The following is a 27497-nucleotide window of genomic DNA, read 5'->3' as shown; positions in this document are numbered from 1 at the left end:
TTAGGCCAGGGCTGGACCAGGCTGAAGGTAGGAGCCTAGAAATCCATCCGAGTTTTCCATGTGGATGGCAGGGGCCCGAGTACTTGAGCCATCCTCCACTGCCTCCCAGATGCACCAGCAGGGAGCTACATTGGAAGTGGAACAGCTAGGACTCAAACCAGCATTCCTATGGGATGCTGCCATTGCAGGTGGCAGCTTAACCCGCTGTGCCACAACACCGGCCCCTGTTGTCTGCTTTTAAGATGTTTCTCTTGAAGCACAGAAACAGGAAACACATCTCCCACCTGTTGTTCACTCCCCGAGTGCCAGTAATGGCTGAGACTGAGCCAAGGCTGAAGTCAGGAGCTGGGGACTCAATCCAGGTCGCCCATGGGGTGACAGGAGCTCAAGCACTTGACTTTTCACCACCTGCTGCCTCTCCGGGTGCAGATCAGCAGAAAGCTGGAGTCAGGAGTGAAGGGGGCGTTACAGCCAGCTACTCTAATAAGGACCTGGGCAGGTGTCTTAGCTGTTAGACCAGATGTTTATCCCTATCTTACTTATTTTTTTATTGGTTTGTGGTTCTTTCCTTACAGAGTTAAGGGTAAAGTTAAAGCTATTATATTTAGCCACATCCATCCTGGTCTCTTACTTGGGTGCCAGGGACCCAACTCCTTGAGTCATCACCTGTGCCTCCCAGGGTCTGCATTAGCAGGAAACCTGAATCTGGAGAGGAGCCAGGAATCAAATCCAGGTACCTGGGCCTTTTTAAAAGTGCTAAGCTACCTGCCCAGGGCTTCAAAGTTGTTGATCATACTGAAACATTGTTATGGCCTAAATGTGTTTCACTGGGGGCTGAGTGCTCCTGCCCACACAGTGGCTCTTGGCAGCCTCCCCGCTGGTCCGCGCAGCAGAGCCGGTGTCTGGAATTGGGCCTTGGTGCATGCAGACTTGTACCCAGACAACTCAGCCTGCTGACACACAAGAACAGCAAGATACACAGAACAGTCTCCCTGGGCCAGGAACACACAGATGCTCCTGGACAGACAACAGAGAGAGATCCTGATGAGCCCATGACACATGGAAAACACTGGGAGCCGAACAGCACACTGTGGCACAGCATGCTAAGCCACACTTGCAACGTCAGCATCCCGTGTTGGAACGCCAGTTCAAGTTTTGGCTGCTCTGCTTCTTGTCCAGCTTCCTGCTAATGAGCGTAGGAAGGCAGTGGGAGCTGGAGTAGCCAAGACTCCAACCAGTGCTGTGAAATGGGATTCTGGCATTACAGGAAGCAGCTTAACCCACTGTGCCATGTCAGCCCCAGGTATTTTTTTAAGCTTTATTTATTTATTTGAAAGAGAGAGAGAGAGAATGAGAACCATCTGCTGGTTCATTCTCCCAGTGTCCATATAGCCAGGGCCGGGCCAGGGTGAAGCTAGCAGCCAGGAGCACTGTCCCAGAGTGTCTGGGGCCCAAGTACTTGAGCTGCTGTCTGCTGCTTTCGAGGCACATTAGTAGGGAGCTCGGTCAGAAGCAGAGCAGCTGGGACTCCAGCTGGCACCCTAATGGGATGTGGACATTCCAGGCAGTAGCTCAATACTGTGCCACAATGCCTGTCTCATTTGTTGTAAACAGAGGAATGGAGTGGCATCTGACACATTGTAATGGGGTTACTATGTAAGAAGACAGCAAAAGACAAGGGCCACTCTGAGACCAGAATAGTGTGACCTCGGTGGTGAGATGTGGTGGGGGCTTCTGTTGTACTCTGAAGGTGAGCCCTCCAGAGGTGCTTGTGGACTGTAGGTAGGCCGTGGACGGGAGGCCGTGGACGGGAGGCCTTGGACGGGAGGCCTAGAGGAAGATTCTCCTGCATCTGCTTCACTTCATGATGTGCCTTCGAGTACGGAGGTCCATTTCACAAACTGCTGTGTAACGTGGTTGAAAGCTGAGAATTTCCTCACTCTTTTTTTTTTTTTTTTTTAAGGTTTTGTTTTATTTTTATTTGAAAGGCAGAGTTATGGAGAGAGCAGCCTTCCATCCACTGGTTTACTCCCCAAATGGCTGAAGTAGCCAGAGCTAGGTGGATCTGAAGCCAGGAGCTTCCTTTGGGTCTCCACTTGGGTGCAGTGGCTCAAGCACTCACACCATCTTCTACTGCTTTCCCAGGTGCATTAGCAGGGAGCTGGATTGGAAGTGGAGCAGTGGGAACTTGAACTGGCACCCAGATGGGATGCTGGCATTGCAGGTGGCAGCTTTACCTGCTACACCACAGCGCCAACCCCTCCTTGTTTTTTCTTTTTCACATCCGCTTGGGCATCACTGGTCGTCACTGTGTCTGTGCATTCCTCTGTGTGTGTCCAGAGTTTTCTGGATAAACACTGTGGAGTCAAGGTCATACAGAAAGTGGTGAAATGCACATGACAGTCAGCATTGTAACCATTTTCAAGTGCTCCATTTGTGGCACATTCACCTTGTCATGCAGCCGTCACCAACACCCACCCCATTCCCTGAGCCTCTGAACACCCCCATTCTCTGTCATTCTCAGTAAATGTTACTCCTGGGGGCCTTGCAGGAATCGAGCCTATGGTAGTTATCTTTTCATGCCTGACTGACTTCATTTAACAAAGTGTCTTTAAGGTTCATCCATGAACCTGTCTCGCAATATCAGAATTTCCTTCCTTTTTAGTGCTGAACCCTCTGTGATGTGGATGGACCCTATCTTGTTTGTCCACCGTTGCTGATGGACGTGGGTAGCTCCTGTGTCTTGGTGGTTGAGAATAATGCTGCCGTGAGCATGGCTTTGCACAGGTTTCTGCAACTCTGCTTGCAGCTACTGGGTTGTATGGTGATTCTGTTCTTTTCCTTTTTTTTTTTTTCTTGAAGATTTATTTTTACTTATTTGAAGGGCAAAGTTACAGAGAGAAAGAGATAATCTCCCATCCACTTGTTTACTCTCAAAATGGCTGCAACAGTTGGCACAGGGCACTAGTAGTGGTCCAGAAGGAGGCTGGTTGTTGTGCTTTTCGTGTTTTGAGGAACTCTTGTACTTTTCTTGTCACTAGTTGTGCACAAGGGCTCCAGTTCTCTTCATTCTTACCAGCACTTGGTGTTGTCCATCTTTTGTTGTTGTTGTTGTTCTTCAGTCTTAATTTATTTGAAAGACAAGCAACAGAGAGAAATCTTCTATCCCCGGTTCAGTCCCCGAATGGGTGCATCAGCTGGGTCTGGACCAGGCTGTAGCCAGGAGCCAGTAAGTCCATCCTGGTCTCCCACATGGATGGCAGGGGCCCACGTTCTTGGGCCATCATCTGTTGTTTTCTAGCCTCATTAACAGGGAACTGGATTGGAAGCAGGGCTGCACTCTGATATGGGATGCAGGTGTTGTAAGTGGTGGCTTAAACCACTGTGCCGCATTGCGAGGGCTGTCTTGTTCCTTTAGCTGTCCCGGTGGATGTGAGGGGACATCTCGTGGTGCTCATTGTGACCCTCTGGCTCCTGGTTGAAGCTTGAACATTCAGCAGCCCTGTCCTTGCCAGTCAGGGACATGGCTCTGTGTTTCTTGGCTTTGGTTCCTGTGTTCTCTTGTTCATGTAGTTTAGGATCCTTTAAAAATACTGTCTTTTCTAAAAATATAAATGAAATGCCATTGACTAACAATGCATAGGAAATTGCAGATTCTATTGAGGTAGAGAATAGGCAGAACTAATGAGAAGGTTGCTTGGCCCCTGGAAGAATCTCTAATCAGAAAACACCAGCAGATAGTGCTCAAGGTGCCAAAGCTGCCTTCTGTGGGGATTAGACTTTTTCTGTGTACAAGTGGATATTTCTGATAGCCTTTTGTCATTATAGTTTTTCCATTATTATAGTTTTTCCCATTATAGTCTTATGGTCTTTTCTCTTTTTTAAAAAAATGTTTATTTATTTGAAAGGCAGAGTAACAGAGGGAGAAGGGGAGGGAGGGAAGACGGGAGGGGAGAGAGAGAGAAACTTCCACCAGCTGGTTCACACCCGAAATGGCTGAAGGAGTCAGGGCTGGGTCAGGCTGAAGTTAGGAACCAGGAACTCAATCTGGGTCCTCTATATGAGTGGCAGGGACCTAAGTACTTGGGCTATCCCCGGCTGCCTCCCAGGCACATTAGCAGGGAGCTGTATTAGAAACAGAACAACCCAGACTTAAACCTGAGTGCCATATTGGATGCTGGCAAGTCAAGTGGTGACTTAACCTGCTGTGCCACAAAAGTTAAGAAAATTATGAGACTGCGTGTGTGTGGATAGTCAGATGGCCTCGTGGGTCAGGGCTGTGTGTCAGAGGGCAGTGAGTAGTGCTAGATCAGGCCAGCTCTGGGTTCCTCACTGCTGAGGCTGCTGGAGGTGCCTGGCCAGCACCAAGGAAGGAGCCTAGATGGGTGTAGGGGCTGCCCTGGGGGGAGCTGACTATGAGCTGTCTGAAGAAACACACAGCTGCTCTGAAGGAGCTGTGTGCCATGCCCAGAGGAGCGCTCCCCACCTGACCTGGGGACTTTGGACTGTGTACACTTTTGGGATCAGGGAAATAACATTTTCATAATGGCAGTAATAGGATTCTTTTTTTTTTTTTTTGACAGGCAGAGTGGACAGTGAGAGAGAGAGAGAGAGAGAGAAAGGTCTTCCTTTTGCCGTTGGTTCACCCTCCAATGGCCGCCACGGTAGGCGCGCTGCGGCCGGCGCACCGCGCTGTTCCGATGGTAGGAGCCAGGTGCTTCTCGTGGTCTCCCATGTGGGTGCAGGGCCCAAGCACTTGGGCCATCCTCCACTGCACTCCCTGGCCACAGCAGAGAGCTGGCCTGGAAGAGGGGCAACCGGGACAGGATCGGTGCCCCGACCGGGACTAGAACCCGGTGTGCCGGCGCCGCAAGGCGGAGGATTAGCCTAGTGAGCCTCAGCGCTGGCCAGGATTCTTATTTTTATTTATAATTTTGGGTACCAATTTTTTTTATTTGAAGAGATGGTACAAATTAAAGAACTGGAGTGAATGCGTTGGTTCTTCTCACAGACAAGGCAAAGCTAATCCCAGCAGATACTGCTGGGATCAGGAGTTCACTCCCTGGCCAAGGGGATTCAGCCTCAGGCTTGGCTCTCGCTGTCACTGCCTCCCAGGGCTGGGTGACTCCCCTCTTGCCCTGGCTGGTTATGGTGGCCTCCCATATTTTGGTGGCCTTCACCTGCTCAATCCAGGGAGTCTTGGTGAAGTCGCACGGTAGAGGCATTTCTGTTGGTGCCTGTGTGTGGGTTCGGGTTGACTGGTACAAGGCATACCCCAAGACAGGGCAGCCGCTCTCCCAGGCCTCGCGGTCTGGTTTCTTGTTCTGAAGGAATGTTCTGTGGTTTGAGCGCGTTCCCTCTCCTCTTGAGACTGGTGAAGAAAGTATTTGGTGAAGTTCTTCACAGCCTCACAGTCGTGGTCATAGATAAGGACAGGTGGACGCAGTCAGTGGATCCGCTGGTGGGGGGGGGTGGTGTCCCCGAGTCTTGCTGGCGGCTGGTGTGCTCCAGTCGGGGGAGGGGCTGAGGAGAGATGTTGGGGGGCTTGCAGTGTCTGAGGGTGCTATGAGCAGGTGAATGACCCAAGCCCTGTTGAAGCAGGAGACTGCAGTGAGTCTCAGCAAAGACTGGGTCACGAATGGGATTTTTAAAAATGGGAAACCAGTGAAGGGGGTGGAAAGAGAGCCAGCTTCAGGGCATTCTCTCAGGCAGTCAGTGAGGGCCAGAGCTCTGGTGGGGATTGGCGGTGGCAAAGGGAGCACAGCTGAATTTGGGGGTGACTGACTCATGGCAGATTAAAATGTTAATTCTGAACTTTTAAGAACTTGGAGTAGTAATTCTAGCAGACAGCCATGGAGAACTTTGCACGGTTGTAAGCACCCTGCAGCCTCATCATGGCCTCCGGGCTGCATTTTGTGTGGTTGCTGCCAGTCTAGTGAAAAGGACAGAGGCACAGAGAGAGGGTTACCTGGGATTGAAGCCGGCCTGGCCTAGTCTCCCACTGATGTGATCCTATGCACAGCCACGCATCCCAGGATGCTGGCCTCAGGGCAGCAGATGCCGGGCACAGGCAGAGTGGGCTTGCTGGCGGCTGTGTCTTTTCCTCCTGAGGTGAAGGGGGGTGGGGACCTGCATTGTGGGTAGGGGCTAAAGCTGCTTCCTGCGATGCTGGCATCCCGTATGGAGTCCCAGCTGTTCACTTCCAGTCCAGCACACTGCTAAGGTGCCTGGGAAAGCCATCCCTGGCTGTTCGTGGCTGAGTCATGATGTCTTGAAACGGTGCCTGTGCATTCTCAGTGCTGTCTGCAGTGTGGTTTCCACACCTAGCACACTGTGTTCAGGTGTCCCCCAGAGACCTCGGTGTGCCATTTTTGTTACTGGTGTTAGAATCCTAACGTAGTGCACACTTGGCACTGGTTCTCTTTATAATTACTGTCTGCTTGCCTTTGCCTCTAAATGTCTGGGCTTGCTGAAGAAGTGGCCAGTGGTCCTGTAACCGGCCCCCGCTCTGGACTTTACTGGCCCTGTTTCCGGGACATGTGTTAGGAGGCATGACGCGCCTTTCAGGTAGAACAGGTGACATCGCCTGGAGCAGTTCCGCCCTCTCTCTCCTGCTGCTGGAGGCTTTGGGGTTGGATGCAGAAGAAGGGCAAGAAGAGTGCCAGACAGTACAGTGCCCGGAAACTTTGTGTGCATCTGCTGTCCTTCCCAGGCGGCACGGAGGGGAGGAGTTTCTTCTGGCCTGTGAGCGTAGGGCCTCCCCTGGAAGAATTCAGACTCGGGTCTGTGCCACAGAAGTGCTGGTCAGTGCATGTTACCTGGATCGTTGGCTTCTTGAGCAGTTTGGGCAGTGTGGTGTGAGCAAGGTGGCCTCAGGCATTGGAGGGGTTGCTTTGGCGACAGTCTTTAGGTCCTCTCAGGTAAAGGGGAGTGGCAAGAGACCCACTCCTGGGGGAGGGATCCCAGCAGTGTGCTGGTGGGAAGATGTGCTCTCAAGTTTGAAAACCCCTTGATGCAGTTTCTAGGGCTACTTTGGATATTAATCGTGTTTTCCAAATTTAGGAAATAACCGCTTTTTCTGACATGGGGAAAAACAAAAAGACAAAAGAGGGAGAAGAAACCTCTCAGCTGTTGAAAGGAGCCATTCTCTCTCTCTCCACCCCTTTGATAATTAGCTGGGAAATTGATGAGTAGAGATGGTTTAAAATTAGAGCAGCAGCCACAGCCCCACACCTCATGAGCCTGCCGTCTCAGAGGGACCCTGTGGCACTTGGAGTCGTTGTTGGTGTCACTGCAGTTCCCAAGGAGAAGCTGTGTCTGTCAGAGACCTCAGTCTTTTCTGAGCACATGAACACTGCAGAAGGTTGGTGGGATCTGGAACAGGTGATCTTGCTGGCAGTGGGCTAGTGGTTGTCTGTCCTCCTCATGTTTCCTCCTGACTGTGAAATGGAGATGAGGAGATTGGTGTAAAGGTGTTCATCAGCTGCCTGGCTTCTTTGTTCCTGTGTCCTGGCAGCGTGCGGGGCAGAAGGTGATGTGTGGCAGGGCGAGTTGGGAGAGTGCTTGCACTGCCCTTTCCCTCCTTACCTGACTTAGGTTCTCTCATTTGCTGCCATGGCCTTCAGTAAGGCTCAGATTCTTTCTGAAATGGCTTTGGCTTTATTTAAATTTAAGGATGGAGTATAGCAATTAGGCAGTTAACTTTCTCCACACTCGGGCTTGGCCCTTGAGTTCTGTGTGACTACATGGAAGTGAAGCTGTCTGTGGGTGCCTCGTTCTAGAGCAGTGAGGGGCTTACCTGTGAGATGGCAGGCGGCTGAGCCTGTGGCGTCCCCAAGGCCTGTCTGAGTCCTGCGCTCGCTGGAAAGCCAGAGTCAGCAGCACAGGGCCCCGAGCAGACCACCAAGCTGCTCTGTGCAACAGCAGCATTGGAGACGTGGGCCAGGCTGTGTCAGCGTGTGGCTTTCAGGGCTGAGCTCAGACTGCCAAGCATGCACTCAGAGCCCGCTGTCTGCCCCGTGAGGTGGCCCATCCTGGCCTGTGTGTGCCAGTGCCCCACACTGCTGCCATGCCCGCTGCCCTTGGGGCTGTATGGTTGACCCAGGCACGTTGTAAAGATGTCTAGGGGCAGTTTTAAATTGCTGTCAACTTCAGGGGTTTTACTTTAGCCTCATATGGGGGCGTTCTAAAAAGTTTGTGGGGGGCCCGCATTGTGGGTGAAGCCACCAGGTCGGATGCCTGTGTCCCATATCAGATACCAGGGGTCAAATTTCCACTGTAGGCTTTCAGACCCACTGCTTGTTACTGTGCACCTTGGGAGGCAGCAGGTGATGGCTCAAATACCTGTGTTCCTACCACTCACTTAGGAGACCTAACTCCTGGCTTTGACCAGGCCCAGCCCTGGCTGCTGCAGACATTTGGGGAGTGAACCAGCAGATGGAAGACATCCCACCCTCACTGCCCCAGTCACTCTGCCTTTCAAATTAAAAGAAAGAACATTTGTAGAAAAACTAAAGAGATAGAGGCCGGCGCCTGCGGCACCGGCATCCCATATGGGCGCCGAGTTTTAGTCCCGGTTGCTCCTCTTCCAGTCCAGCTCTCTGCTGTGGCCTGGGAGGGCAGTGGAGGATGGCCCAGGTGCTTGGGCACCTGTACCCGCATGGGAGACCAGGAAGAAGCACCTGGCTCCTGGCTTCAGATTGGCGCAGCGCCGGCCATAACGGCCATTTGGGGGAGTGAACCATTGGAAGGTTCTGTCTATAACTCTACCTGTCCAAAAAAAAAAAAAAAAAAAAAGATAAATTTATTTTGGTGCAAAAACTAATTGAAATCCATGAAAAGTTTTTTGTAATGCAAATTTCTATGAAGTTTTGAACACTCCTTGCCTACAAGGGCGCTGTTGTTATTTAAAACTTGGTGTGGAGGTTGGGTCTCCTGGATCCTCTGTTACATTTAGTGCCTTGGAAATGCTGTATTGGGAACACACTCCTGTCCCAGGTTGTGGACACAGTGAGGCTGCATCACAGTCAGGCCGCAGTAAATTCTAGTACTATGCAGGAAGAGCAAGCTTTCTGGGAAAACTGTTGTATTTTCTCCCACTGAAGTTCTCCTTCCAGACCATTCTGGCCATGCAGCTCCTCTTCCTCAGTCTGATCTCTGCGTACAAGGTGATGGCAGAACCTTTCTGAGAGGAGGGTGCACTGTTGTGACATGCCCTGTGGCACTCCCGGTGATGTGCGGATGTGGGTGTGGACATAGAGCAGCGGGGGATCGTTGCTGTTCTTCTTGGCTTGTGGACAGAAGGTGGGCGTCTTCTGTGTTGTGGTTGCAAAGGCACATTTGCTTTAGAAGCTCTAGACTCTGACTCGGAAAAGAAGTGAAGAGACCGTATTTGAGGCAGCTGCTGTACACCTATCCTGTGTGGCCGCTGCCTGAGCACACTACAGAATGTTCTCCCTTCAGTACACATGAATGGTCAGACATTGCAAGGACCATTTGGATATTTATAACATCATTTGTAGGCCATACAAAATTACCAGTTTTAAAATTGGCCTGCAATAGATGTATTGAAACTCAAGTTCTGCCTGCGGTTGCCTTGGCAGGGTCAGACCAAATGACTCAGTGGGCTTCATATAGCCCGTGGACTGTTCTCCATCCTGCTGCCGTGGATGAGAATGCCTCTGGAGGCCCACTCTGGGCCCGCTGAGGCCATTTAACACCACGTGTCCCCAGAAGGACCTGGAAAGCTACGGAGCAGGCTGCATTCACCAGTGTGGAGCAGCAGGGAAGGAACGCAGTGTGGCGGCTGGCCTGAGGGCCCAGACGCCCAAGGGCAGAGTTCCTTCCAGCCATCTGGAGCCCCTACCTCAGCCTCTGCAGGGTTAGGCAGGGACTGGTCCTCAGGCAGGCTTGGAGCAGTTGAGTTTCCTTTGCACCACACGCCAGCATCCTGTTGGATGTGAGCTGACACGATTCAATTGGTTCTTTTTTCCATGTCTGTAAAATTTACATTTATAAATCATTTGCATGTTTTCATAGGCCTTTCTAGTCCTTACTTGTTTCTGAATTTTAAGAATCTTCTAAGGGGCAGTGTCTAAGTTTCTTTCCCCCTCCAGACTTAATTTAAAAAGGTAGGAAATCAGCAGTTTGATAGTTAAGTTGTAATAACTACCTGCTGTTCTACAGTTTAGAGGGAGGGACATAGCGGATAGCGTATTGGCACATTGAAAACCTGGAGAATTGCTACTAAAATACAGATTAAAATACAAGGGCACTTCAGAAAGTTTGTGGGAAAAGTCTATTTTGAAAAAAACTGTATGGATCTCAAAATTCTTAGTGCCAAAGTAACCAACTTTAAAAAATGTATATTTTGAGAGGCAGAGAGACAGAGATCTCCTGTTTGTTGGTTTCTTCCCCTAATGTTTTCGAAGGCCCAGGTTGGGTCAGGAGCGGGGCACTGGGTGCTGGTCTCCTACTGGCATTAGCATATTAATTTCAGGGGTGGTGGGAAGAGGAGGGGTGGACGTGTTGGTGCTCTTAGAAGGGAAGATTTCCTATGTGTTGACTCTTATTATCTGTTTCACAAAGCCATAATCAACAATAACACCTGCCATGTCATCAGAAACATCTCCAAATATCAAGAAGCCATCAAGCTCACAGGTGCATATTTACTAAAATTCATATTTTGATAAAAGCTAGAATTTTAACGTTGACAGCAAATCCTATGGCTGCTGTCTTTGAGGGACCGGCCGATGTCCCAGTCTGAGTAACCATAGCCTTTGCCTTTCTTTCTGGTGAAGCTACTCAGCCAGCAGGGCATCTGCTCAGCTCAGCCCTGGTGCCTGGATGGCTGCTGCGCACTCGTCGCCCCCACAAGAACGGTTCAGGGTCTGATACTCGGTGAGCTTGCGTTTGTCTGCATCATGGAGACGCTGTCTTTGCTGCCACCATCGCTCTGGCACTCTGGGTGCAAATGCCAGTGCTAGCAAAGAGCAAGTGGGGTTCTGTGTACTGTCTTGGAAGGAAGGAATTTGACCTGCTGCAGCCCTGGGAGGATGTGGGCACCCAGACACTTCTTTGTGAGGCTGAATTTGAAGGGTATAGGCTGAGACGGTTGGGATGCAGCCATAATGGGCTGTGAGCGGCGAGGCCTGAACACAGACAGCTGAGGGTCAAAGAGGAGAGGGGTTGGCCTGATCCTGGGTTGGCTGCAGGAGGTTGGGGTTCAGAGCAAATGCCCCGATGCCTCCTTCCTCGCCATACCCTTGCTGAGAGCAGGTGCAAGGGAAGAGTGTGGTGAAGCCTGTTGTTACCAGTCAGCTCAGAGGGTGAAGCAGGCCAGGGCTGGAGCAGCATCTTCAAGGATCTGACCCTGAGCAGCAGTGGTGAGTGGGCCTTCCTGGACTTATGACCCATGGGAACTGAGTAGCTGTTGGTGAGTTCTGCCCGTGTCTCCATGTCTTCTAGTTTTGCTGGACTCTGGGAACCCAGATTGTTCAATGTTAATTATCGATTAATGATGAGAATAGCATGTAGAGCAGCGATCTCCTGCCCTCTGAAAGGCTGTTCTGGGTGGTCTTAGTGACTGTGTGGCTCAGGAAGCCCTCCTCATCTGCCCTCAGAACTGCCCAAGAGCAGAGAAGAAGGGACAGAAACCAAATTCAAATGCTTTCTGTGGATGACTGAACTTCATCAAGAAGGAATCCTACAGGATTCCTTGCTCATAATCCTCACCTTGGCTCGGCCTGATGCTCCCCAGCTCTGTGCGTCTTGCTACTCAGCTGGTCAGGTGTTGGTCTGAAACCCCTGCCTCTCAGCCTGGCTCCCCACCTGCTGCCCTGGGTCACCTGGTCAGTACATGTCTCTCGACATCTCTGGAGGTGTGTTTACACTGCCATTGCTGGTGTAGTTCTGTGATGCGTGGTCTCAGAGTCCTCTTAAGCACACGTGGTGCAGGTCTGCCCTCTCCACTGTGGCTTGGACCACTCCAGCCACTGAGCTTGTCATTTCCATAGTGGCTGTGGGACAAGGAGCCAATCAGGTCTCAGTTCTTTGCTGTGAGAGCCAAACTGTAGGAGCCAAGTGACTAATGCAGCTGTGGCAGGGTGAGTAAATGCAGGGAGAACCAAACCAGAGACAAGGTGACAGATGGACGTGCAGCCCAGCCCACTTGCAGTTCTTCCCACCCTGCACTGGTGGTAGCAGAACTGTTATTTTATTAGAAATAATCTCAGACGTGCAGAAAAGTTGCAGGATTGGTACAGTAACTCTGACACACTTATATGTGCACAGGCATACACTCGTCCTAACCCTTCCTGGTTTGCTGTCACCTGTGGGAAGACTGTGGATGCTGGCCCATTTGCAGAGAGGTTAGGGGCCATATTCCTTCTTGATGAAGTTCAGTCATCCACAGAAAGCATTTGAATTTGGTTTCTGTCCCTTCTTCTCTGCTCTTGGGCACAGTCACCTCCTGGCACGTCCTCTGGCTGCTGCTCTGGGTCCCCCGTGAGGAAATAGCGCAGCCCGGCCTTTCCTTGACTGACTTGTGGGTAGTGAGAATCTGAGCTTTCCTGGCAAACTTCATCCAGTGTGGATCCTGTGAGGGGAACAGTGGGATGCGGGAGTAGGGGAACAGCGGGACCAGGGCCTCCTGGTGGGATCCAGCAGGTGGGGTCCACGGAGCAGCAGAAGCAGCAAGCTGGGGGCTCAGGGGTGTCAGGGTTGTTCCTCTTTCTTCTTCAACCAGAACAAGAGTCTGAGCATATTCTGAAAAGGCTCACAAATGCTTCTAGCCACAGAATCTCTGTCTCACGTTGTCTCTGTCACTGTTGTTGGTGTTTATGGCCTTGGGAGATGTAAGAATGCTGACCTGATCTCTGCCTGCAGAGTGGAGCTTGATGGGTGAGGGGTTTGGCCAGTGTGTCCATGCTGGGCGCTCGGTTATGTGATGGACCTCTACCCCAGGAGTCCAGCAGAGAGGACTGACCTCTAAGAAGATTACTCCAGGTGTAGACATCCACCCTGCTCCCATCAGCTACTGTCTAGGGGGCAAGTCAGGTAGTGCCAGTCCCCCGAATGAGCCTGTGTGTTCGTAGCTTCTTAAATCCAGTCCTGTCAGGTTTCTCAGAAGGTCTTGGGGGCCCCTGGGATTTGGGAACCCCCAGTGGGGCCACGCACCAGCTTCCAGGGGAGGCAGCAGGGCACTGACAGCAGAGACCTTGCTTGTGTCCTTTTCTTGACCATGTGCCGGTGGTGTAAGAAAGCTGTCAGCTTCCGGTGGGAGCAACGTGAGCACCATGGGAAGCCCTGAGGATGTGGAGTGCTCCTGGCAGGACTGAGGAGGGAGTGTGGAAGGGCTGGGAGACTTGAGGTGACCCTGCTTGTGAAGTCCGCTTTGAGCTCAAGGTTCAGTGGGAATATTCTGAGAAAATACTCTGGTCTGCTTTTGGAGAGAATATCATTCATGTTATAGAATTATGCCCTTAGATTGTAGAGCTTCAGGTGGGAGACCCAAAGTGGTCTGCACCGCTGCACCCCAGGCTCCCAGGTGCAGGCAAGATGGTGCAAACTGCTTGCCACCTCCTGGGGACCCATGGGAGCCACCGCTGCGTGTGGAGAGACCTGGTAAAGAGCTGTGCGTTTGCTTTGTCTAGCCACACTAAACTTCTGGAAGGCAAGGATTTTTGTCAAAAAATTAAATTGCAAGAGATCTTTTATAATACCTGCCTCCACATAGTAGACATTCAAATTGTTATAAAGTTTCTTATTAAATGTTCTTGATGTATCCACTTCTGTAACTATTTTAGTTAGTAGGTTGTTGAACATTGGAAATACTTAGATGGATTGCTTCAGGAGCATGGTGCATCTTGAAATAATTTATAGCATTACTGTAACAGATTTCTAATTATATAGATAACACATGAAACATTTTTATTGTGAATATTGTCCAAAGTAAAAATTTCCATGGACTTTTATCTGAATGCCAGTCCCCGCCCAGAGGCAGGTGTCACCTTCTGTTTGAACAAAGCCTCAACTGTCTGGATATCTGAGAGTGAAAACAATTTTTTTAAGGTTTATTTATTTATTCGAAAGGCAGAGTTACAGAAAGGCAGAGGTAGAGAGAGAGGTCTTCCATCCACTGGTTCACTCCCCAAATGGTCAAAGCTGAACTAATCCGAAGCCAGGTGCCAGGAACTTCTTCTGGGTCTCCCACATGGGTGCAGGGACCCAAGGACTCGGGCCATCTTTTGCTGTTTTCACAGGCACATTAGCAGGGAGCTGGATTGAAAGTGGAGCAGCCAGGACTTGAACCGGCACCTGTGTGGGATGCTGGCACTGCAGGCCAGGGCTTTAACCTGCTGCACCACAGCACTGGCCTCTGAGAGTGAATTTTGTAACCACAATTTGCTCTGGTTTTTAAATTCAACCTTTTCCCTTTCCCTTCCTTCTCTTCCCCTCCCCCTCCCTTTCTGTAGAACGAAGAGCGAGACAGATCTGTCTGTTGGTTCACTCCCCAAATGCTCAGAACAGCCAGGACTGGGCCAGGGTGAAGCCAGGAGCTGGGATTCCATCTGGGTCTCTTATGTGGGTGGCAGGGACCCAGACACTTGATGCATCACTAACGGCCTCTTAGGATGCACATTAGCAGGAAATGGAGCAGCTTGGACTTGGAACTAGGGACTCGCGTGTGGGATGAGGACTTGACACCTGCTGCTGTAATTTGCTTTTGATCTCGTCTGTGCCACCTTCTGGGGGCGCCATGTCTGCATGTTGCACGGGCTGCCTCTTGAGGAATCCAGGTTGATGACTCTCATTTCTTTTTAGCAGGCAGTTCCGGCTAAGGGGGAGGCTAAACAGGACTGCTGCATGAAAACCGAGCTGCTGAGAGAAGGTAAGGGCAGCCTTCCCTCGTGGGCGGGACAGGAGCCTCCACCCCAGCTGGAAGACCTGCCACTCTTCTGTCTTCTTGTCTACCCCAGGCTTCTGAGTTTCTTTCCTTTACCTAGGGTTCCAGACACACACACACACACCCTTGTCTTCAAGCACGCTCAGGAAGTTAAGAGTGGCCAACAGCTGCTCAGAGCAGATTGATTCCTGACAACGAAACTGACACTACTCGGCGTTCTCACCTGATCCACAGACTGGATCAGCAGCATCTACACAGTGGGACAGTGGGACCCACATGATTCAGGGGACAATGTGGATGGTGCTTAAGATGTGTTTTGCTAAGTGAAGGAAGCCAGACTGCAAAGGTCATATACTGTTTGACTCCATTTATATGACATTCTACACAAGGTAAAACTGGAGGCTTAGAAAACACGGCAGGGTGTGTGTGCAGAGGTGTGTACAGGGATTGTCCACGGGGTGTGTATGCAGGGGATGTCCACAGGAGCTCTCTAGGGAGAGGTCCACAGAAGATCACCTAAAGAAAGTTTGGGGTGAGGGCCTATTTAGTTTGGGACACTGCAGCCCCTGTGTGTATCTGGCTCTCAGCCAACACTGAGCTGTGACTATGAGTGCCTCCTTTAAAAAAAAAAAAAATAAAAAATAAAATTTTTTTTTTTTTTTTTTTGAGTCTGAGATGAGATAAGGAGAGAGTGAGTTCCCATCCTCTGATTCACTCCTCAAATGCCCATCGTGGCCAATGCTGGGCCCTCCCAAAACTGGGATCAAAATTAGGTCTTTCATATGAGTGGCAAGAACCCAACTGTCGAGCCATCTCCACTGCCTCCAGGGTGTGCAGGGCCGTGAAGCTGCAGTCAGGAGCCAGAAGAACTGGGTGTGAAGCCCAAGCACCCCGACACGGGTACAGGTCTCTTACCTGTCATGCCTGGCTCCCTCTCATCCACCTGCTCTTTGTCCACTTCCTGCTGCTGCTACCTCTGCCTAGCCCTGGGCCCCTTGCCTTGGGTCCCCCCACTGTCCACTCACCTCACATCTGTTTGCAAGACGTTTTGAGACCTGACTAGTGTTTCCTTCCTGTCACCCTAGCCCTCTCAGTTCTTGACGTGTTCTGATCTCTTGGTGCCTGTGCTGTGTGACTTCTCCCTCTCACCTCTCTGCCCACCATCCTCAGTCTTTGCCCTTTTTTTTTTTTAAACTTTTTAAATTTTAAGATTTATTTATTGGTTTGAAAGGCAGAGTTACAGAGAGAGGGGGAGAGAGGAAGAGAGGCTGCAATGACGTGGGCCAGGTTAGGAGTTTCACCCACGTCTCCCATGTGGTTGGCAGGGACCCAAGCACTTGGGCCATCTTGCTCTGCTTTCCTAGCCGGGACACGAGCCTGTGTCCACATGGAATGCTGGCATGGCAGGTGGCAGCTTACTGCACCATGCCACAGTGGTGGCCCCCTTGTCTTTTTCTAGGAACAGTCATTACATCTATGACACCAGGTGCCAGAGTGGGCACCACTTTGTCCTTTTATCCCTGGGCTCTGCCCTGTGCCTACTGCTCCTGAGCCAAGGTGTGACCCTCCTTTGGAGCTCTGCTTTGATTTCCACCAACAGTCGCATTCTCTACAACACTTGGAATGTCTTGATCCAGCCCTCCTGGTGAGTGTGTTCTCAGTCTGTTCTCTTCTGCATTTCCCTCATGGCTCTTGATGCTGAGCAGCCTCTCCTATGCTTGTTGCCAGTCTTTGTGGCTCCCTGGTGCCAGTGTCTGCCCAGAGTGCAGGCCTCTAAGTTGGATTATTGGTGGCTGTTACTGAGCTGTCAGAGTTCTGTGCAGACCTCATACTCAAGTCCCCTATGTGATTTTCAGTATGGCTGTTCTTTCTGCTTTTTGATGGTGGAACAGAAAAGTTTTCAATTTTGGTGAAGTTTGTATTTATCTGGTTTTTTGGCCTTTGATTGCTTATGATTTTGTTAGAACGGAGAAACTATTACATTGTAGAAGGTCATAAAGATTCATGCCAAGTTTTTCCTTTTTTATAGTTTTACCTTCTATGCAGTCTTTGATCTGTTTTGAGTTAGTTTTTATATATGGATCAAGGTAGGGATCCAGTGTCATTCTCTGGCAAGTTGATATCCAGTTGACCCAGCTTCCCCAATGGATTGTTCTTTGGCCTTGTTGCACGTCAGTGGGATATCAGTTTGTTTTTTAAAATTATTTACTTATTTATTTATTTGAAAGACAGAGTTACAGAGAGTTGGGGGTTGGTGGTCTTCCATCTGCTGCTTCACTCCCTAAATGGCTGCAATGGCCAGAGCTGGGCCGATACAAAGGCAGGAGCCAGGAGCTTCTTCTGGGTCTCCCGCATGGGTGCAGGGACCCAAGGACTTGGGCCATCTTATACTGCTTTCCCAGGCCGTAGCAGGGAGCCGGATCGGAAGTGGAGCAGCCAGGACTTGAACTGGCACCCATATGGGATGCCGGCACTGCAGGCTGTGGCTTTACCTGCCATTCCGCAGTGCTGACCCGAAGAGTGTCAGTTCTGGGACTTCCCCTTCTACTCACTGATTACCTTTTCTTACCCTAGCACTGCACTGTCACTGTTGCTCTTGCTTTTTTGCAAATTAGATGTTTTTATTTGAAAGAGTTACAGAGGGAGAGGAAGAGAAAGAGAGTTACCTTCCATCCACTAGTTTACTTTCCAAATGGCTACAGTGACTGGGGCTGGGCCAGGCAAAAGCTGGGAGCCAGGAGCTTCTCTTCTGTGTGGGTGGCAGAGGCCTAAGCTCTCGGACCATCTTCCACTGCTTTCCCAGGCACTAGCAAGGATATGAAGTGGAACAACCTGTACTTGAACTAATGTTCCTGTCAGTTGTTGGATGCCAGTCCCCAACTAGAGTTTTGATATGTGTCATGTTGTGTCATAGGTCAGTCATGGAGTGTTGCTGTCCTGGTCAATCCATACACACTATGCTTTTTTTTTTTTTTTTAAAGATTTATTTATTATTTATTTGAAAGGCAGAGATACAGAGAGAAGGAGAGCAAGCAATCTTCTGTCTGCTGGTTCACTCCCCAAATGGCCACAATGACTGGAGCTGGGCCAATCTGAAGCTGGGAGCCAAAAGCTTATTCTGAATCTCCCACATGGGTGCAGAGACTTGGGCCATCTTTAGCTGTTTGCACAGGCACATTAGCAGGGCGCTGGATCAGAAGTGGGACAGCCAGAACTTGAACTGGTGCGCGGCTTTACCCACTATACCACAGCACTGGCCCCCGCCAGTTACTTTTAGAATGTTTGGTAGGATAGCTTTTCTAGATGGGAAGGGGTGTGTGTGTGTGTGTGTGTGTGTTTTAGTACGAGATGGGATCTTTAAAGTTTTATTTAGGTTTTCTGTTTCTTTTCGCATCCACTTTGGTTTTGTGTCTTTCTCAGTGTTTGGCCGACTTGTTTCTTTAGGGTTGGTGGTCATGTCTCAGATGGGGTGGCTGTCTCCCTTTCTGACCCGCTCCCACCTCCACCTCTCGGGTCTCAGCGGCACTGTCTCTCCCTTCCAGCTCTGTCCCATCCCTTGTCTGCAGATCCTGCTTTTTCTGTTTTATTCACTTACCACTGTTCCACCTGCCTATCCTTATAAGATTATGCTGTGTTTCCTGCATTTTTTGTTTGTTATGGAATTCCCCTTTGGAACCTATTTTCGTGGGTGGAGTGGGTGTTGGAAGGAACAGCAGTGCTCCTTGTGGTCTCTCTGCAGTTCCTAGGTGTGCCACCCGGCTGCCCGGCGCTTGCTGTCCATACGCTCTCAGTAGTTGCCAGGACCCCAGAGGCAGGTTGAGAGTTGGATGTTCGGTGTGTTCCCAGCCTGCCCGTGCCACTTGGGCCTGCTGTTGTGGTTGCATGGACTGTGGAAACATTGTTGCTCCGAGAATCAAGCTAAATGCTTGGAGAAGATTTTGTGAAGGTGTGACACAGATGCCATGCTGAGTTTGTTGGGAAAGAGGCAGCTTTAGAAGATAGGAAAAATGAGTGAATTCTGGGGAAATGCTTTCTTCTCAAAAGCAAATGTAAGTGAGACTGCCATTGCTGTGTTGTGGTTGTACAAGAAAGATGAAACGCTCTCCTGCCATCAGCCCACCCTTGAGGGGCCTGGCCCTTGGGGGTAGCCACTTGGTGAGTTTCTGAGTGTGAGTCTATGGAAACACTGGCCGTGGATGTCCTGACACTTGCTGCCTGGTGCTAATTGCATATGATGAGACATCTTGTCTTACAGTGCATTTCCTTCTCAGAACAGGTAATGACTTGATTTAAAACAATCCAGCTAAAGCATTGTGTCTCAGAATATAACATAAAATTAAAGATCCTGAATGCTTTTCATAGTCATGTGTCTGTTACTTCACTGGACATGTGTGAGGCAGTGTTGCCTGCCCGTTTGTGTTTGGTACCTGCAGCCTTCCTAGCAGACACAGACCAGGGGGCTCAGTCGGGATGTGCTCAGAAGAAAGCTCTGTGTGCCTCTGACAAGTAAGGACACAGGAGAAGGCAGCGTTCCCCAAGAAACAGCCTCCCCAGGAAGCCTCTGCCAGGCCTTCGCAGCAAGGGTCAGGGCAGTGTTCGGGATGAGAACAGGGAGTGAGAGAGCCCTTCCTGTTCTGTGTATTCAGAGCTCCAACGACACTGGACTTGAGCTTACCTGCCCCTTGTCTGTGGTGGCCCTGTCCCTTACAGGTCCATTGTTGCATGATAAGCTTCCCTGGAGCACCCTCTGAAACCAAGCCAAGCATGGACTGTCAGCATCTCAGCCATGTTCCTGTGTTCCCCTCCTGCCAGATCCTGCACCCTGGTCACACTGCTCTGGGACGGACAGGCTTAGCTTTCTCCATAGGGATCTGCCGTGTTTCTTCTTCTAAATTCAGTAGTCATTCAACACAACTCTTTATATTCTTCTTTAAAAAAATCCAAAACGTGTTTATTGGCGGTTTTCCGCTCATCATCATCATCTTCTTCTTTTTTAATGTTTATTTTTTTGAAAGGGAGAGGGGGAGACAGAGCAAGATCTTGCATCCTCTGGTTACTCCTGAAATGGCTGGAGCTGGTCTCTCATGTGGAGTGGCCCTCTTGATCTCCCATGTGGGTGTAGCAGCCAAAGTATTGGGTCATCATCTACTGCTTTTCCAGGCAGGTTAGCAGGGAGCGGGATCAGAGCAGAGTAGCAGGGAGTTGACCCAGTGCTTTGATACGGGATGCTGGCGTCACAGTTTCTAGCCCAACGTGCTGTGCCATAAGTCTGGCCCCACTCCTGAGCATTTCAGTGCTGCCTCTTCTGCAGGAAGGCCCTCTGCAAGCTGAGGACAGTGGCAGCCAGCACCGAGTCCCCTTCTGTGTGATGCCCAGCACCCGGGCTCGCATCTGTGAGCTGGGGCCCAGGCAGCAGGGGCTGCTCTGGAGGAGGAGGAGCCCTCTGCAAGCGCTGTGTCCCCTGGGGCACTCCCTGCCCGAGGGCTGTGAAGGGCCTCTCATTGTGAGTTGGGGTCACTGCTCTTTGGCTTTGTGTGAATTCTTTATATATTTTAGGTACTAGTCTTTTGTCAGATGTGTAGTTAGCTAATATTTTCTCCCAATCTGTAGCTATCTTTTTTTTCCCAGAAATATTTATTTTTTTTATTTGAAAGGCAGAGTTAGAGAGGAAAAATAGAGATTGAGAGGTGTGTTCCATCTGCTGGTTCACTTCTCAAATGGCTGCGACAGCCAGGGCTGGCCAGGCGAAGCTCCAAGCTTGGAACTCCATCCAGATCTTCTACATGGGTAGCAGGGCCACCTTCAGCTGTTTTTTCAGGAAAATTGCCAGGAAGCTAGATTGGAGGTAGAACAGGTGAGACTTGAACCTTTGCTTACATATAATGCTAGCATCATAGGCAGTGGTTTAGCACACTGTGCCACAAACACCAGCCCTCCTGTTGCTGTGTTTTCATACTTTTCCCATGGGCTTTTGTCGAGCAAGTTTTTAATTTTAATGAAATCTCCTTTTATCACTTATGCTTCTAGTGTCCAGGCTAAGACTTTGCCAGCTCCTAGGTCTTCAAAGTGTTTTTTTCCAAAAGGTTTTGTGGTTTCATGATGTACACTTCTCTTCCATGGGGTGTAAGATTCAAGTGGGAGTGACATCTGTAGCCCACCCTGTACCTGTGGCCTTTGGAATGCCTGCAGCCATGTTTGCTGCTATGAGTCAGTGTGTACCCTTTTCTGACCTGCACACCCTTTGTTTCTTGGTTTCTTCAGGACACTTTTTTTTTTTTTTTGACAGGCAGAGTGGACAGTGAGAGAGAGAGAGAGACAGAGAGAAAGGTCTTCCTTTGCCGTTGGTTCACCCTCTAATGGCCGCTGCGGTAGCGCGCTGTGGCCGGCGCACCGCGCTGTTCCGATGGCAGGAGCCAGGTGCTTCTCCTGGTCTCCCATGGGGTGCAGAGCCCAAACACTTGGGCCATCCTCCACTGCACTCCCTGGCCACAGCAGAGAGCTGGCCTGGAAGAGGGGCAACCGGGACAGGATCGGTGCCCCGACCGGGACTAGAACCCGGTGTGCCGGCGCCGCAAGGCGGAGGATTAGCCTGTTGAGCCACGGCGCTGGCCTCTTCAGGACACTTTTGGATAAAAACCATGGCAGCAGGTCCCCTACCCTTGCTCCTGACAGTAGGAAGGGAAGGCAGTGTCCCTTGGGCCTTCGCCGCTCCTGGGCAATGGTGCTGTCTGAGCCCACGGAAGCTGTTTCTCATTGCAAGCCTGCTTTCCTTTCTCTTTAATATTCTTTTTCATGGTTTTCTGGGCTAGTTGTAAAAATTTTTTCTTCCCTATACATTTTTCAAAGTAAAATAATTGTCATCGGAGAGACACAGTAACAGAGGGAGACAGACCAACAGAAAGAGCTCCCATGCTGTGGCTCAGTCCTCAGATGCCTGCAGTGGCAGCCGCTGGGCTGGGGCCTAGGAGCAGGCAGAGCCCAGTCCAGGTCACCCCCAGGGGCAGCAGAGACCCAATCACTGCAGCCCTCAGAGCTGCAGTAGCAGAAGGCTGGAGTGAGGAGCTGGGGCAGTGCTCTGCCTGCTGCCAGTCCCCTCCCCCAATTTGGATTATGGTCATGGAGTTCTTTGATATACTGATTGGAATTTTGATTAGAACATCATTTCGTTTATAGACTCAATTTGAGGAACCTTGGCAGCTTTGTAATTTTTGTGTTTCCACTCAGGAACATAGAAGGGCCTCTTCACATAGGTTTTGAGTGTCAGCTAATTTTTTGAACTCTTTGTACTTGTTCCTGCTTTCATAAATAATTTGTTTTTCTCCTAAATTTTCTGGTTTAAATTAGTGTAGAGAAATGTCCTTGATTTTGTAACTCAATCTCAAGCTCAGTGGTGTTGCTACGTTTGTGTCATGGTTGCTGATGGATTCGTCTCTGTGCAAACGAGAACAGTGGTCCCTTCCTTTCCTACTCTCAGGCCTCTCACTCCCCTTCGTATCACCAGCACCTCCTCTTTTAATGGTGCCGAGGAATCCCTTGTGATACTTCTGATCTTATGCATTTAATTTAGCCTTTCTTTTTTTTGTAAATAATTTTTTTTATTTGACAGGTAGAGTTATAGACAATGAGATACAGAGAGAGACAGAGAGAAAGGTCTTCCTTCCGATGGTTCACTCCCTAAATGGCCGCTACAGTCGGCGCTGTGCTGATCCGAAGCCAGGAGTGAGGTGCTTCTTCCTGGTCTCCCATGCGGATGCAGGTGCCCAAGCACTTGGGCCGTCCTCCACTGCCCTCCTGGGCTATAGCAGAGAGCTGGATTGGAAGAGGAGCAACCGAGACTAGAACCCAGTGCCCATATGGGATACTGGTGCTGCATGCGGAGGATTAACCAAGTGAGCCACGGCACCGGCCCTAATTTAGCATTTCTTAATTAGTAAACATTTGCTGTAGAATTTGGTGTATTGCCTTCTCTGAGTTGAAGAATTTTCCACTTATTCTATTTTGCTGTTTTTTTTTTTTTAATTATTCACTCAGAAATGATGAATTTCACACACACTGTATTCTATACCCTGTTATTCTTGTGCTTAAGGTACTGTAGTGAACAGAATCCTTGCTATTACACAACTTAAAATCTAGGGACAGACAGATAGTCGGTTCAGTAGTAATGTCACATGGGAGGTAGCCTCTGCTAGGAAATGGAGCCTGAGGCTCTTTCTACATCTCGTGATGTGTGTCAGTGAAGTTAAATCTATTTGTCAGTCGCACAGTGTGAAGTGTGTATATTGTTTATGATGTCCCCAAGCCTGACCTGCCAGGGTGTTGTCAGTCTGAGCTTCTCTGGAGAGCTGCGTGTATGAAGGATGTGCAGGGAGTCTGGCCCTTTCTGACCTATTTCTTTTGTTTAAGTTTGTTCTTAGGAAGTCACTTTTGAAACCCTATTTTCTGCTCCAAATAATACTGTTTTTTTACTGTACTGACTCGTAGTCCAACCAGTTAACTTCCGAAGTTAATGCCTAAGAAGTAAGTTTATATTTAATCTGTCAAAGTGTTGGTTTGTATATGGAATGAAAGGAATTTTTTAATAGACATATTCCATGAACTTTTTTGAAATATTTTTATTTATTTGATGGGTAGAGTTACAGACAGAGGGAGAGACAGGAAAATCTTCCATCTGCTGGTTCACTTCCCAAATGGCCGCAACGGCCAGTGCTAAGCCGATCCAAAGCTAGTAGCCAGGAGCTTCTTGCGTGTCTGCCATGCAGATGCAGGGGCCCAAGCACTTGAGCCATCTTTTGCTGCTTTCCTAGGCCATAAGCAGAGAGCTGGATTGAAAGCAGGTGGGATACAAACTGGTGCCCATATGGGATGCTGGCACCACAGGTGGAGGCTTAGCCCACTATACGACAGCACCAGCCCCAAAAGGACTTTTTTTAAAAGATTTATTATTTATTTGAAAGTCAGAGTTACACAGAGAGAGAGGGAGGGAGGGAGGGATGGGTCTTCCATCCACTGGTTCACTCCCCAGATGACCGAAGTGGTTGGAACTGTGCCGATCCAAAGCCAGGAACTTCTTCTGGGTCTCTCACACGGGTGCAAGGGCCCAAGGACTTGGGCCATCCTCTACTGCTTTCCCAGGCCATAGAAGATAAGCAGGACTGGAAGTGTAGCAGCCGGGACTTAAACCAGTGCCCATATGGGATGCCGGCACTGCAGATGCAGCTTTGCCCACTTCACCACAGCACCGCCCCCAAGAGGACTTTTTTTTTTTTTTTTTTTTGGACAGGCAGAGTGGACAGTGAGAGAGAGACAGAGAGAAAGGTCTTCCTTTTGCCGTTGGTTCACCCTCCAATGGCCGCCGCAGTAGGCGCACTGCGCTGATCCGATGGCAGGAGCCAGGTGCTTCTCGTAGTCTCCCATGGGGTGCAGGGCCCAAGCACTTGGGCCATCCTCCACTGCACTCCCTGGCCACAGCAGAGAGCTGGCCTGGAAGAGGGGCAACCAGGACAGAATCTGGTGCCCCGACCGGGACTAGAACCCGGTGTGCCGGCGCTGCAAGGCGGAGGATTAGCCTAGTGAGCCGCGGCTCCGGCCAAGAGGACTTTTTTTAAAGATTTATTTTATTTATTTGAAAGGCAGAGTTACATAGAGGGAAAGAGAGAGAAAGAAAGAAAGATCTCTCATCCATTGATTCGATCCCCAAATATTTGCGACAACCAAGGCTAGATCAGGTTGAAGCCTGGACTCCATCTGGGTCTCCCACGTGGGTGGCAGGGGCCCAAGTGGTTGGGCCATCCTCTGCTGCTTTTCCAGGTACATTATCTGAGACCTGGATTGGAAGTGCAGCAGCTGAGACTCGAACTGGTACTCATGGAATGCTGGCATCATAGGTGGCAGCTTAACCCACTGTGCCACAATGTTGACCCCTATAAGATGTTTCTATAGATGGCTTTAGATATCACACAATTTATAGAACTTTTATGAAAGAGTTACATGTAGTTGTCATTCTCGCATTGGGGGCGGTGTTTGGGAGGGCAGGCACCTCCAGCTGGTGACATCTTGTCTTCTTGTTCACAGAGATCCCCATGGCTGCCGATGAAGGTTCAGCGGAGAAACAGGCAGGAGAGGCTCACGTGGCTGCAGATGGTGAAACCAATGGATCCTGTGCGAAAAGTGATGACAACAGTCATCCAAGTGCAGCGAAGCATACTCAGGAGGGCACAAAAGTTAGCCCACAGGAGGGCCTCAATAAACTACCCCGTATAGCAGAAAATGGGATTTCAGAAAGAGACTCAGAAGTGGGGAAGCAGAACCACGTCACAGCCGATGACTTTGTGCAGACTTCTGTTGTGGGCAGCAACGGCTACTTCCTGACTCAGCCAGCCCTGCAGGGGCAGCCAGTGAGGACTACCAGCACGCTGGCCACCTCGCTTCCTGGCCATGCTGCGAAGACCCTTCCTGGAGGGGCTGGAAAAGGCAGGACTCCAAGTGCTTTCCCTCAGATGCCAGCCACAGCGGCAGCCATGCCCGGGGAAGGGGGCACAGACACGGAAGACAGGAAACCCGTGGCTCCTGGCCCTGATGTCAAGGTTCACAGGGCACGAAAGACCATGCCGAAATCCATCCCAGGCCTGGTAATTTTGTGTCTTCTCTTGCTTGCTGTTCCTTGTCTTCTGTTTGGCTTCAATAATGGCAAACGGAATGCGTGAGTGAAAAAGGCCGGTAAGAGGCAGCTGTGACCTGAACTGCCTGAGAGCGGTTTAGGATGTGCTGATGCCTCCTGTATGCGGGATGGTGCCGGTGACACTTTGTCCACTTCCTCTGTGGGCTTTGCTCTTAGAGGATTCTGTTGCCTGTGTGGACCTTTCCAGAGACCACTTCGTCTCCAGCTGTGGGCCTGGTGACTTCCATCCCTTCTCACCAGGAAGTGACTAGAAGTGAAGTGGGTTGGTGCTGCAGGGCCACCGAGGTGTGACTACAGAGAGCCACACTGAAGCACACCCCTATCTCCCTTCCTGCACCAAATGGCAGGCTCAGGCTTGCCTCAGAGCAGAGCAGCTGTTGGTGTGAGTGCAGGTGCAGGTGGCCCCTGTCACTGTTCTCACTGTGGTTCACGCGCCTGCGTGTGATGCATTTTACCAGAATGTCTACACTGCCTTTCCGCTGCTCCTCCGGTTTGATGTCTGGGTTTATGACTGTGTTGTGTTCCCTTGGCACTTCTGGAAGCTGGCAGTGTAAGCCTCTGGGGGCTGCTGTCCACACAGGCCCTGCCAGTGTGAGGGTTTGCGAATTTAGCTCCAGAAACATGCAGAGTACTTTTTCTTCCCATAGAACTCCCTGTAGATGGACCTTGGGTTCTGTCTTCTCAGGCAGTTCCTTGCCTGTTGCCAGCTTCCTGATTTGTTCTTCAGTTGTTTGCATCTTTGCTATCCATTCCATGTATGGATGTGTTTCGACATCTGTTTTGCCCATTATCTGATTAGTTAAAAACAGTGTTAATTGTGTTTGGTTTTGTCCTTCTGAAGGTACTGATGACCAGTTCCAGCTGGAGCTGTGCTGCTTGGTCCTGGCCCCTCTTGCTCTTGGTGGTTTTTCTCTTCTCCCATGCTGACTGCCCACCTCGTCCCATGCGCCCATGTTGGTCTCTGGGATACTGTCTTCTCCACAGTCGCCTGCAGTGACTGCTGGTTAGTGGTGGGCAGGACTGCCGGCTGCTGCCCACCAAGCATGGGACTCTCTGCTCCCCAGGGATCCTCTGAGCCACCAAGCATTCCATCCTCCTGTAGGCCAGCCTCTCAAATACCTCCTGGAAACAACACCTGTCACTGATCCTGGCCCTGTCCTTGGGTTCCCCTTCACCCAGCCTGGCCAGGCTGACGTGGCTTCAAACTTTTCCAGAATTTTGTAAATGTTAAAACTTTTTTTTTTTTTTTTTTTTTAAAGGCACAGTTAGAAAAAGGGGAGGAGAGATCATCCATCCGCTGATTGACTCTCCAAATAGCTGCAGTGGCCGGGGTTGGACGTGGCCAAAGCCAAGAGCCAGGAGTTTCATTTGGGTCTTCCAAGCGGCAGCAGGGGCCTAAGCACTTGTGCCATCTTCTGCTTTCCCAGGCATATTAGCAGGGAGCTGGATCAGAATGGGGCTCGGGGACTCAAACCTGTGCCCATATGGGATGCTGGCGTTACGGGTGCTTAGTCTGCTGTGCTGCAACATGGCCCTGTGTCACATTTGTAAAATAATTAGAGATGTTTAGTTTTATGAGAAAATGGAAATATCATTTTTTAAAATTTTGATTCAGTTTTGTTTATTTGAAAGTATTTCAGCCAAGAGAGTAAGATACAGAGAGAGCCGGTGCCGCAGCTCAATAGGCTAGTCCTCCGCCTGCGGCTCCGGCACCCCGGGTTCTAGTCCAGGTCGGGGCGCTGGATTCTGTCCTGGTTGCCCCTCTTCCAGTCCAGCTCTCTGCTGTGACCCAGGAGTGCAGTGGAGGATGACTCAGGTCCTTGGGCCCTGCACCAGCATGGGAGACCAGGAGAAGCACCTGGCTCCTGGCTCTTGGCTTCGGATCAGCGCGATGCGCCGGCCGCAGTGGCCATT

At 50.3% G+C, this 27497-nt stretch overlaps 1 protein-coding gene across 11 annotated transcripts in view; it reads left to right on the top strand.

The window, feature by feature from the left end:
- Positions 1-27497, top strand: part of EHMT1 (euchromatic histone lysine methyltransferase 1) — a 174205-nt gene that overhangs the window by 45327 nt on the left and 101381 nt on the right. For 6 of the 11 annotated variants that reach the window (XM_062207138.1, XM_062207132.1, XM_062207140.1 and 3 more), the window contains exons 1-3: positions 10641-10659; positions 14824-14890; positions 24977-25533. In XM_062207138.1, the coding sequence (XP_062063122.1) occupies positions 14866-14890; positions 24977-25533 (582 nt within the window). In that variant the 5' untranslated portion in view covers positions 10641-10659; positions 14824-14865. Of the gene's footprint in view, positions 1-10587; positions 10660-14823; positions 14891-24976; positions 25534-27497 lie in introns of those variants that run through there. The other 5 variants (XM_062207134.1, XM_062207133.1, XM_062207131.1 and 2 more) reach the window with 4 other exon arrangements.

The sequence above is a fragment of the Lepus europaeus genome, chromosome 12, assembly GCF_033115175.1.
Source record: "Lepus europaeus isolate LE1 chromosome 12, mLepTim1.pri, whole genome shotgun sequence".
Lineage (NCBI taxonomy): Eukaryota > Metazoa > Chordata > Mammalia > Lagomorpha > Leporidae > Lepus > Lepus europaeus.
Note: the sequence above shows the minus strand (reverse complement) of the source record. Positions and strands in the feature narration are given on the sequence as shown.